At 40.8% G+C, this 12,741-nt stretch overlaps 1 protein-coding gene across 1 annotated transcript; it reads left to right on the top strand.

Moving 5' to 3' along the window:
• The first annotated feature begins 5,957 nt into the window (after window positions 1-5,957).
• Window positions 5,958-11,809, top strand: c3h17orf67 (chromosome 3 C17orf67 homolog). The gene is made up of 4 exons (XM_037763868.1): window positions 5,958-6,112; window positions 8,222-8,322; window positions 10,759-10,892; window positions 11,534-11,809. The coding sequence occupies exons 1-3, from the start codon at window positions 6,058-6,060 to the stop codon at window positions 10,873-10,875; spliced, it is 273 nt and encodes a 90-aa protein (XP_037619796.1). The 5' UTR covers window positions 5,958-6,057; the 3' UTR covers window positions 10,876-10,892; window positions 11,534-11,809.
• The last annotated feature ends 932 nt before the right edge of the window (window positions 11,810-12,741 follow it).

Raw genomic sequence — 12,741 nt, 5'->3', positions numbered from 1 at the left:
TTGCATTTATATATCTCCTTTCTAGTCTTCTGACCACTCAAAGCTCTTCATACTACATGTCAGCATTCACCCATTCACACACACATTCATACACTGATGCAAGAGGCTGTTATGCAAGGTGCCAACGTTGCCCATCAAGATCTGATCTAAATACTCATTCACCCTCTGATGGTTCAGCCTTCAGGAGCAGTTTGGGGTTAAGTGTCTTAGTCAAGGACACTTCGACATGTGGGCTGGAGGAGCCGGAGATCGAACCGCCGACCTTCCGATTGGAAGATTAGTTGTTGCTGGTGGAGCTCATTTTACAGTTTGGTAGTTTAGTCCAGTGGTTTCCAACCTAGGGGTCAGGATCCTCCCAAAGTCCGAATTTCGCCTAGGGTTCCACAAGGGCTAGAGCTGGATCCTCCAAAGGGTCACAAGAAAAATCAGAGGTGCCGTGATATGATTAATGGGAGAGGAAAGAAGAAAAAAACAATGTCTGCTACACAAATCTGTTTTCTTTAAATTAAATTAAAACGTCTCAGAAGTCTAGAGGGGAAATCTCCCTTTGCTGGAACTGCTAAAAATTCATACACTGGGGCCCCAAGTAGGCTAGATATACTTTTTAAAGGGCTTTTGTGTTGTATTTTATAAGCTTATCTTGTTTGTTTGTTTTATGTAAAATCAAAATTTGAAAAGTAACCACAGCTGTAAGATAAATGTAGTGGAGTAAAAAGTACAATATTTCCCTCTGAGATGTAGTGGAGGAGAAGTTTAATATAGCATAAAATGGAAATACTTAAAGCTGAAGTAGGCGAGATTGGAGCAAATATGATTAAAAAAAGTAATTTTTATAAAACGGTCACTATATCCTGACAGTAGTACATGAAACAGGTCACCTGAAAAAAATCATGTTCCTCTGTGTCCTCCGGTGCTCCTAACGGCATGTGCAAGATTTCAAAGACCGGAGGAAAACAAGCAGTAAGAGCTGATCTGAGGTCTGCTGTCCAGCTGCCGTCTATGAGAGCCGGCTGTCAATCACTCCTGAACTCTGACCAAATGGTCAAACTAGGCAGCGCTGATCAAATATGAATCAATATTCTGTTACTGTAATGTCTATTTCTCTCCTCAAATGTTTTCAGGAACATCTTGTAATGTACTGTTTAGCTGTAAAATGAGAAAGTTTGTGACCCAGCCGCCGTGTTGAGATCCGGTTGGGATCGCTTGAAGGAATGCCAGGTACAGGTCACATGACTGGAGCACAGCCAATAGGAATCGCTCTCTCTCTGAAATGACCTGTGATTGGTCAAAGTCTCCCATTACGGGCTAGATGTTCTAAAGCCTGAAAACAGAGCCATGAGGAGGAGCAGAAGTCTACTTTGAAATAAAGTAGCCTACAAATAGCCTATGTCAAAATTATACTTAAAGGTCCCATATCATGCTCATTTTCAAGTTCATACTTGTATTTTGGGTTTCTACTAGAACATGTTTACATTCTGTAATGTTTAAAAAAAAAATTATTTTCCTCATTCTGTCTGCTTGAATATACCTGTATTTACCCTCTGTCTGAAACACTCCGTTTTAGCTCATTTCAATGGAATTGCAACGGAATTGCAAAAGAATTGCGTTGCTAGGCAACAGCTTGGGTCCATGTTTACTTCCTGTCAGCTGATGTCATTCAGAGACACTGCAACAGGAAATAAACTGGGACACATTTAGAATGCTTATGTTTAAAAATTTGAAATGGTCTAAATATTGTAGATTTGTGACATCAAAAATGGACAGAAATCATGACGGCTTGTTTCAAACGCACAATTTCTGAATACGGGCTGTGTGTATTTCTGTGGATTAAGCGTTTCAATACTTTCACAGTATTTATATAGGACTGAAGCCTGCTTTATAATATAAAAGCCATGAAAATGTCACTTTTTACAATATGGGACCTTTAAACACTCTGTTTTAGCGCATATCGATGGAATTGCTATGAAATTGCAACAGAATTGCGTTGCTAGGCAACAGTTTGGGTCCATGTGTACTTCCTGTCAGCTGATGACATTCACTTATACTGCAACCAGGAATAAACTGGGACACATTTAGAATGTTTATATTTAAATCTGTGTAAAGGGTCAAAATATTGTATATTTGTGACATCACAAATGGACAGAAATCCTGACAGCTTGTTTCAAATGTAGAGTTTCTGAATACGGGTTGTGTGTATTTCTCTGTGGATTGAGCATTTCGATACTTTCACAGTATTTATATAGGACTGAAGCATGTTTTATAATATAGAAGACATGAAAATCGGTCTGGGTATCATCGGATAGTCCGTTTTTCCTTTTGAATTTAGAAAGGAAAAAACGTTTTTTTATTTTTTGGTTTCTGAATCAAAAAATGAAAAACGAATCCAAACCGGGCCGTTTTTTGTTTTTGCGAATTCCTTTTCTCATTATTCATTCTTAATTGAAGAACGGAAGTCACGTGGGTTTTTCGTTTTTTCGTTTTAAACCAAAAACGAAAAATGGAATCACGTGGTGCTCTGTTTGTTTTTTATTTCCAAATGAAAAACGAAAAAAACAAATTAAAAAAACGATCCGATTTTAGTTTCTTCAAGTTTCTTTCTGTCATTTTCTGTTTTGAATCGAAGAGCGGAGAAAAGCAGTCACGTGACCCGGAAGTGAAGGCAAACATGTCAAAATAAAAGCCAAGAAGATAGTGTGGTCATTCTATAAAAGTGTAACATTATTTAAGCACAGGATCGAGGTAACTTTCATCAGTGGTACAATGGCCAAGTGCACTTTGTGCATACCTTTAAATCGGCCAATGGTGACTAATGTTTTGCAGGTAAGCTTCTATGTTTAATGAATAGTATCAGGCACTGACACAATACTAGACCTCCAGCAACTGTAGTAGAACCAAATGAAGGCTTGAAAAACTCAAAGTGGCTATTTTCTTTTTACATCAATTGAAATAAGTCTCCCTAAAGAAACAAACCTAACCCAAGTGGGAGACATCTCGGTTATTTCTCGTTTGCCTGACGATATTTAAGCGAACACGGAAAAGAACAGCGGGTACCTCTCTCACATCTTCTATCATCTCTGATTGTGAGCGCCTGATGTGCATCCTGCTGCTCCACAGCACGCGTGCGCTGTAGCGCTGCATCGTGAGCTCATGGCGTGTTAGATAATCACACGGAGGGAACAATGAAGCTCTTCTATGGCCCGGGAATCAATCAAAGATACAATATCATTAAAGTGCGCACGCTACTGGAGACACATGCGCAATGCACGGGGGGCAACAAGGAGCGGAAACGGAAATAATGACGCACAATGACGCCCTCCCTCGGACGTCACTGGCAGTGCTCGGATCCAGCATAGGGAGAAATAAACTCGAAAATGCATTTACTGCAGAAAATGCGTGTGAATGCTGAAGCTGACAGCTACAAATTAATTACAAAACATTGCTGAACAGAAATCAGAACAGCGCAAATGCACTACACTACACTCCTGAAAAGTGAAGTTCAGAGTTGAACTGCATTATTCCCCCCAAAAAAAGAGCTAAGACCTGAAATACATTGCTAGAAAAGCTGGAAGCTAAACTGTAATACTGACAGAGATGGAAGTTGAAATGAATTAACCCGTTGTAAGTAGCAGGCCTATTTGGGTGGAATGAACCTTGAAAACTTTAAGTCGTGAGACAGAAAGTAGTATTTGGCTGGAATAAACTCTAAGAATTATAAGTATTTGGACAGACAGTAATATTTGGGTGGAATAAACATTTAAAACTTTAAGTACTTGGAGAGAAAGTAGTATTTGAGTGGAACAAACCTTTGGAACCATAAGTCGTTAGAAAGAAAGTAGTATTTGGGCTGAAAACAAGCCTCATCATCAGCTTCCTGTTAAGATAACAGCAGCGGTAGTAGAGGTAGTAGTGGTGGTAGTAGCAGCAGTAGTAGCAGTAGTAGAGGTAGTAGCAGCCGCAGCAGCAGTAGTAGTAGTGGTAGTAGCAGTAGTAGTAGCAGCAGTAGAGGTAGTAGCAACAGTAGTAGTAGCAGCAGAAGCAGCAGCAGTGGTAGTACCAGCAGTAGTAGTGGTTGTAGCAGTAGTAGAGGTAGTAGCAGCAGCAGCAGCAGTAGTAGTAGTAGCAGCATCAGTAGTAGTGGTAGTAGCAGCAGTAGTAGTGGTAGCAGCAGCAGTAGTGGTACCAGCAGTAGTAGTGGTAGTAGCAGTAGTAGAGGTAGTAGCAGCAGCAGCAGTAGTAGTGGTAGTAGCAGCAGTAGTAGTGGTAGCAGCAGTAGAAGCAGCAGCAGTAGTAGTAGTAGCAGCAGCAGTAGTAGTGGTAGTAGCAGTAGTAGAGGTAGTAGCAGCAGCAGTAGTAGTAGTAGCAGCAGCAGTAGTAGTGGTAGTAGCAGTAGTAGTAGTGGTAGCAGTAGTAGTGGTAGTAGCAGCAGTAGTAGTGGTAGCAGCAGCAGTAGTAGTAGCATCAGCAGTAGTAGTGGTAGTAGCAGCAGTAGTAGTGGTAGCAGCAGCAGTAGTAGTAACAGCAGCAGCAGTAGTAGTAGCAGCAGTAGTAGTGGTAGTAGCAGCAGTAGTAGTGGTAGTAGCAGCAGTAGTAGTAGTAGCAGCAGTAGTAGTGGCAGTAGCAGCAGTAGTAGTGGTAGCAGCAGCAGTAGTAGTAGCAGCAATAGTAGTGGTAGTAGCAGCAGTAGTAGTGGTAGTAGCAGCAGTAGTAGTGGTAGCAGCAGCAGTAGTAATGGTAGTAGTAGTGGTAGCAGCAGCAGTAGTAGTAGTAGCAGCAGTAGTAGTGGTAGCAGCAGCAGTAGTAATGGTAGTAGCAGCAGTAGTAGTGGTAGCAGCAGCAGTAGTAGTGGTAGCAGCAGCAGTAGTAGTGGTAGCAGCAGCAGTAGTAGTAGTAGCAGCAGTAGTAGTGGTAGCAGCAGTAGTAGTAGTAGCAGCAGTAGTAGTGGTAGTAGCAGCAGTAGTAGTGGTAGTAGCAGCAGTTGTAGTGGTAGCAGCAGCAGTAGTAGTAGCAGCAGTAGTAGTGGTAGTAGCAGCAGTAGTAGTAGTAACAGCAGTAATAGTGGTAGTAGCAGCAGTAGTAGTGGTAGTAGCAGCAGTAGTAGTGGTAGTAGAGTTACTTAAAGTAAAGTTATGGATTTTATTTTGAAAAACAAAGCCCTGTTCCCTGTTAAGATGCAGTTAACACAAACGATAACAGCATGATGTAGAATAAGATAAACAAAGCAAACTGATGGACTGATACATGAGAGAGGCGAGGTGTTGTGAACTATTCACCCTGTTGTCTCCAAGTTCCCATGATTCCCAGTGCAACCAGTAGGCCTACTCCTATGCTGAAATTCATATGTGTTAGTTTGTGGTAATTTGGTTAAATACAACTCCATCATAAATGTACACCAGCTCTTAAAACTACAGGACACAGGGTCCCTCTACACATGGTCAGTAAATAATAGAACCCACCTTCATAGATGTTGTGCTTTAGATAGATAGATATATAGATAGATAGATAGATAGATAGATAGATAGCATGTACTGTACATTTGACTTCTACATTATCCTTAATTTATCCTTCTAAAAAAGGAGATCACATAAACATTCCCTGCTAAAACAGGTGAATCGCCCTGAAACATCATACTGTATATAATCTTACCCGACCATTTCACAAAGAGTTCATCACTTAGTCTTGAAATGGTCTGAACAGCCTCAAAAGCATCTCCCACCTCTACAGGACTGTGTTTGCATCGCCATCTTGTGGACAGCCTCCCACCTGCCTCAATAGACCTCACACAGTAGGTGCTTTGAATTGTTCCTCCACAGTCACGTTGCTACTTTAGAGCTAATATGATGAGATATGAATTATATTTCTATGTAAGTAAATGTATCATGATTGATGGTGATTTATTTTAAATACCTCCTCAGTCACATGAGCCGGCATGGGACAGCTTGTGGGTGACGTGCAGGAGGAGGATTGAGGAGGAGGAGGAGAGTTTCCCCCTTCACCCCCTCTGGACTCTGGTCGGGACCTCAGAGCAGAGAAGGCTCAGGCAGGAAAAAGGTGAAGAAGATGAAGACGCTGGTGGTGTTTTTGCTCTGCCTGGTCCTGCTGACCACGTACACAGGTAGGAAACTCTCGGTGGATTTACCTGAGGAGAGCATGTAGATGAATTATGGGGTGGAATTTTAATCAAAAGAATATCCTTTTTGGTGGGTTGATGTTGAGTTAAAACAGAATGATCTCATTTAGGAAAGTCTTGTTGCATGACTAGATGCAGAATGAATTGCACAAGTGCATTTCCAGCATGCATTTCTTGCTTCGATCACAAGGTGAAAGTGCACAAATGTTGACATTTTTCTTCTGAAAATCAAAAATCTGACTTCCTTAATAAGATAGCTGGAAAAATGTGTGTGTGAGTGTTTTGCCACGTCGCTGTGAGGGCCCAGCCATCAGCAGCAGCAGCAGCAGCAGCAGCAGCATCAGCTCTGGCCTTGTGTTGACAGAGCTGGGATCCTTCACAGCAGCTCCCCCTGGCAGCAGAGGGAGAGAGAGAGGCAGCCTGGCTGCCTGCTGGGGTCACGTGCTGCATGGGCCCGACTCCCTGGGGAGTGAGGAGGATGAATGGGCACTTTGTTACCTTCCACCAAATACCAAATACCCTGCCTCCCAATACAGGCCTGGGTAAGAGAGGGAGACAGAGAGCCCTCGCTCTGCAGAGGCCAGCGTGTGTGTGTGCGTGTGCGTGTGTGTGTGTGTGTGTGTGTGTGTGTGTGTTTAGCAGCTCTCTTGGGGCTTGCGTTGGGGAATAAACAGCCTCACATGGACTAGCTAAACAGATCAGGTCAGCCACAGCTCACCAGCAATAGATAGTGGTGAGGCTGAGTTTATTCATGGGTCTGAACATAGCGTTCAGTGAGAGGAATGTTGTCCTGATTAGCCAATACCCAGCCACCGAGCAAAATGAAATAACTGGCAGAGGTTAACCCTCTGAGACATGCATTTTTTCAAGGATTGGATGGCGAACACTTCTGTTGTGTAAACTGCTCATAAAACCCCCTTATTGTCAGTCTAGCTAGGAAAGCCATCCATCCTCTGAATGCTCTAGTTCTCTAGTTTGATCCATCCATCCTCTGAATGCTCTAGGTCTCTAGTTTGATCCATCCATCCTCTGAATGCTCTAGGTCTCCAGTCTGATCCATCCATCCTCTGAATGCTCTAGTTCTCTAGTTTGATCCATCCATCCTCTGAATGCTCTAGGTCTCTAGTTTGATCCATCCATCCTCTGAATGCTCTAGGTCTCTAGTCTGATCCATCCATCCTCTGAATGCTCTAGGTCTCTAGTTTGATCCATCCATCCTCTGAATGCTCTAGGTCTCTAGTTTGATCCATCCATCCTCTGAATGCTCTAGGTCTCTAGTTTGTGGCTGTAAAGTTTCATGAGGCTGTGATTATCCTAGAGGTCACCATAGCTCATTTTATACAGTGAGGTCAAATTTTTTAAAAATGGTCTCACTGTATGAAATGTCTCCTATGGAGACTAACGTCATCACATATGAAAACTTCAGCTTCACAGTGAGACCCAGTTTATGTAATTACAAGACTGTTTAGGGACCCCAGTATGCAGAAATATTCAAACACATCATTTTAGAATAGGAGACAATAACACATTTATACTGCATTCAAAAAGCTGCATGTGATTATCATAAAGTGGGCATGTCTGTAAAGGGGAGACTCGTGGGTACCCAGAGAACACATTTTCATACACATATCTGGAGGTCAGAGGTCAAGGGACCCCTTTGAAAATGGACATGACAGTTTTTCCTCGCCAAAATTAGGCCCAACTTTGGAGCATTATTCAGCCTCCTTCCTGACAAGCTAACATGACATGGTTGGTACCGATGAATTCATTAGGTTTTTCTAGTTTCATGTAGTTTACATAGCTATACCTTCACTCTAGCTCTAAAACTGAATCTGCTACAGCGCCTGAGAGACAGTGGGTCTCAGGGGATTAAACTCCAGACCACACACATCTACATAACTCACAATCTAGTCTAAAACATTATAATCCTATTCTTTTATCTCTTTAATGTGCGGTATGTCAACTTTACTGAATCTTTTCTTTCATAGCGCCAGCAGAAGAACTGGATGTGTGTATCACACTACATAAGAATAAATATTTGAACTCTTTGCAGTCAAACTCCTCTCTCTCTCTCTCTCTCTCTCTCTCCCTCAGATGCCAACCCTATTATCAAGGAGAGCTTCGCTAAGCAGCTGCTCCGCAGCAAGAGGCAGGAACAGCCAATGAAGGCCGGCCACCCTGATGAGCCAATGAGGGTAAGGTTCATTCAGAGCAAAGAAAACAGATCCATCATACAAGTTTGACATTAATTATTGACTATTGATCATAGAGCAATAAATTCTAATACACTGTAATGTAGTTGTAAGAAATTATAAAGACATTAAAGGTCCCATATTATAAAAAAGCGAGATTTTCATGTTTTTTAATTATAAAACAATCTTAAGTCCTATATAAATACTGTGAAAGTACCAAAACGCTCAATCCACAGGGAAATACACACAGCCCGTATTCCGAAACTCTGCATTTGAAACAAGCTGTCAGGATCTCTGTCCATTTGTGATGTCACAAATGTACAATATTTAGATCCTTTACACAGATTTAAACGTAAACATTCTAAATGTGCCCCAGTTTATTCCTGGTTGCAGTGTATGTGAATGACATCAGCTGACAGGAAGTACACATGGACCCAAGCTGTTGCCTAGCAACGCAATTCTGTTGCTATTTTGTCGCAATTCCGTCGAAATGCACTAAAACGGAGCGTTTCAGACAGAGCATGAATACAGGCATTTTCAGGCCAACAGGAGTATGAGGAAAATAAAGTTTTTACAGCATATATAAACATTACAGCATGTAAACATGTTCTATTAGAAACCCAAAATACAAGTATGATCCTGAAAATGAGCACAATATGGGACCTTTAATGTTTTTGTCAACAATAATAATTCCTCATGAAGCATCCATTACTGCTGTATAAACAGTTTATGATTTTTATGTGTGTAGTGTTATCAAGCATTCATTAAGTATGTTATAAAGCAAGTCTTTGTACACATGCAGGTGAGTTTAAAAATAAAAATAAAAAATGCTTAAAAATGTACAAATACATTATAGCGTAACCCATTCAAGAGGTGTTTATATTTTGCGTATGCTAAGTGGGGGTTTAAAATAAAGTGTTACTGCATTGTAGGGTTTGGACAAGATATTTATATATTTTCAGTATCTTTTGAAAACATACCATTTCATAATTGTATTATTCATTAATTTGCTTTTTTTTTAAATGTTCTTACTTGGTTGGTACCTTTTTAAGTGCCGCATATAGTTAACGTGTAAAATCAGGTCAACAAAGAGTCAAAAAACAAAAATCCAAAAGACAGTTAAAGAGACTACCAATAATGAATAAACAAATAAATAAATACCAATATTGAAAAAAAAAAGAAAAAAAACGAAGTCGTCAGAGATTTTGTGGAAAAAAGTTAGATATAATTTTACGTAATTTATAATTTAAACTCTAATTTGAAATCAATGAGAAGTTTATCACACACCACAGTCACTGTGGAGCTGAGCACATTTAGTTGTTTTTACTGTAGGAGTTAATTTTCACTACATGATGTCATCTGGACATTACTTCCTATCTGACAATAGAGCCTCATTGACTTGCTATAGAAAATATTCATCCCAAAACTTAATATATCCATAAAAAAAGTGTTTTTAAGAGATATATGACAAACCTGTCTTCATGCAATCATCAGCTAATGTCAGACATGCACCTTCAGCTTTTGTCGCTGTGCTTACATGTAACTAATCTAGCTGAAGCATCAGTATCTCCAAAGTAATCTCTCTCCATGCGTTGTAATGCTTTGAATGCATCCATTCATCATTGTTCAAGTTCAAGCATGTTTCCCTCTGTTTAGCTCTGCTCATCATCTCTGTAATTTCACTTACATGTGCTGTCATGTGCTGCTTATTTTGCTGTTGTGGTGTAATGCAAAAAGGAAAGCAGAGGAACAAATAGTTCTGAGTCAGCTCCGTCAGACAGTTGATCTGAAAAAATCATGTTCCTCTGGTGTCCTCCGATGTCCTCCGATGTCCTCCGGTGTCCTCCGGTGATCCTAATGGCATCTGCAAGATTTCACAGACCGGAGGAAAACAACAAATCAGAGCTGATCTGGAGTCTGCCGTCTCTGAGCAGCTGTCAATCACTGTCAATGAGAAAGTTTGTGACCCGGCAGCGATGTTGAGATCAGTTGAGGAAATACCAAGCAACGCCCACCACCCGGAGCAAACTTTCTCATTTTACAGCTAAACAGTACACTACAAGATGTTTCTGGAAACATTTGAGGAGAGAAATAGGCATTACAATAACAGAATACTAATTCATATTTGATCAGCTCTGCCTAGTTTGACCGTTTGATCGGAGTTTGCGAGTGATTGACAGCTGCCTCCGTTGAATGAGCAGCTAATAGGAACGCTCTCAAACTCTCCCGTCACAGGCTAGATGTTCTAAGCCTGAAAACAGAGTCATGAGGAGGTGCAGAAGTCTAGTTTTCTCTCAGAACACTTGAATTACAATATGCAGAAAGGTTATTATGGGATTTTTACCCAATGATGCCAAAAATATACGGCCTAATGCAGGTTTAATCACCTTATTATCCCCCCCCCCCCCACCCCCCCCCCCCCCCCCCCCCCCCCACTAGGAGCATCTGCTCCACATGCAGGCCCTGGATCAGAGGGCCCAGGAGACCAACCTGGAGCACTGGCTGAATCCCCACTGCTACCCTCGCTGTGACAGGAACTACGGACACCCCGTCTGATGATGGGCATGGCAGAGGTCTCCACTTTCACTTCTAACCCCCAAATGCAGCACTGTTCATGAATGCAACACTGTTCACATGCACGGCAAGACGCCAGGGTGTTATCCTTTTTCCACACTTACCAAACATTTGGAATGACAGATTTCTAATCAGTTTTTCACATTTCAAAAGGACAAGGCCGGAGTAATCTCATTCATCTATAACTGAATCTCTTTGTGGCCTTTCTCCTCTTTTGCATATAGTGAATTATTTATTTCTACGTTGATAATTTCTCACTGCTGATGTGTGTGTCTCTTCCTGTTTTTAATGATTTTATCATGACTGTGTGGCAGAGCAGGAAACCTCAGAAACCCGTAAAACACTTTCTGAGTTAGTCAGTCTCCTACACAGTAAAACACAGTCAGTTATCTTGTTTAAATAACTCAAACAGGTTTAAAATAAACAGTAGGCTGTGTCATTGTTAACAGACACCTACAGATTCACACTTCTAAGCTTTTTGTTAACATAGTAGTGCAAAGCAAAGAGACAACCTGTTTCACAACGGTCTCCACCAATTCTACTAAAATGTGCTGCATGTTTGAAATAGTAGAATGTATGCTTCACAAATGACCTGCTGTTAGACTTCAGCTGATCCTTTCACACCTTTCTCTCTTCACAGTAACGGACCAGTACTGACAACATGGACATGGACACAATCTCTCTCTCTCTCTCTCTCTCTCTCTCTCTCTCTCTCTCTCTCTCTCCTAAAATATGACCATGTGAAGACTGCTGATATATAAATGGTCATGCATATAATCTCACTGTATTACAGCTGTATACTCTTATCAGTAATTTCTACATTTATTTTCTTCATTGTGTATCATCACAGAGTGAAATGTATTAATAGTGAATACAATCACAAATAAATCGAAATGCATGCGCCTATACTGGGAAACAGTGCTTGTGTTATTATCATTATTATCATCCAATATCATATCATTATATCATTAATATGATATCAGAGGAGGAGGAGGAGGAGTGTTGAGGCTGAAGGCTGCAGACCTTTTTGCTTTCAGTCCACTCTTGTTATTTCCCTTGTGGAGAGCCTCTATAGCACGAGGGTTCCTGAAATAATTTGCTATAAATTATAAAATTTGTGCTGTATCATTAAAAAGTGCATATCTACAGATGGGGACCATTTGCACCAATAAAACAAGCAGATTGTGTCCATTACTCCCAGCCACGTTAGCTTTGGCCCAATAGAAACTCTGATTAGGACACACAGCAATAAGTTCATTATTTTGTATTTTATTTTTAAGTCAAAGCACTAACTGAAAGTCAAATATCTGGATTCATTAGGATTATGTCAGTCTTGCTACTGTTCATTTTCTGAAAGCTTTAATAGCAATTACTTGAAATAAGGCTATAAATGCTGCCAAGTTGAGTCCAAATTCAATAAAATCACTGGCTGTTTAAAGGTATTTAAGTGGTATTAACATGATTCAAAATGAAATGTGTTTCTGTTTATCACTATCAAACACGTCTGAAGTATTTAGGTTGAAAAGTTATATAATACAAATAGATCCAATGACATCTAAGAGTACAAATAATAAACGTGATGCTTAATCAGCTACAATTAAGTCCCTTTGTCCCTGGAAAATGTTGTCCCCCTTAAGGGGTCCCTGGCTCCAAAAAGGTGAAGACCCCCTGCTCTCTATAGGCTACATAGCTCCTGGTTTTAGTCAGTGACTGGTTGGGGGGGGGGGGGGTTACCGCATCTAAACCAGGAGCCTATGACGTTATGACGTTATGCGTTAGTTAACTCGTTGTCAATCAGCTCAGCCAGAAACAAATGCTGTGCCTCTCACCTTGGTTCAGTATCACTTT

This window comes from Sebastes umbrosus, chromosome 3, assembly GCF_015220745.1.
Source record: "Sebastes umbrosus isolate fSebUmb1 chromosome 3, fSebUmb1.pri, whole genome shotgun sequence".
Classification (NCBI taxonomy): domain Eukaryota; kingdom Metazoa; phylum Chordata; class Actinopteri; order Perciformes; family Sebastidae; genus Sebastes; species Sebastes umbrosus.
The sequence above is the reverse complement of the archived record's forward strand: the minus strand, read 5'-3'. Positions and strand labels throughout refer to the sequence as shown.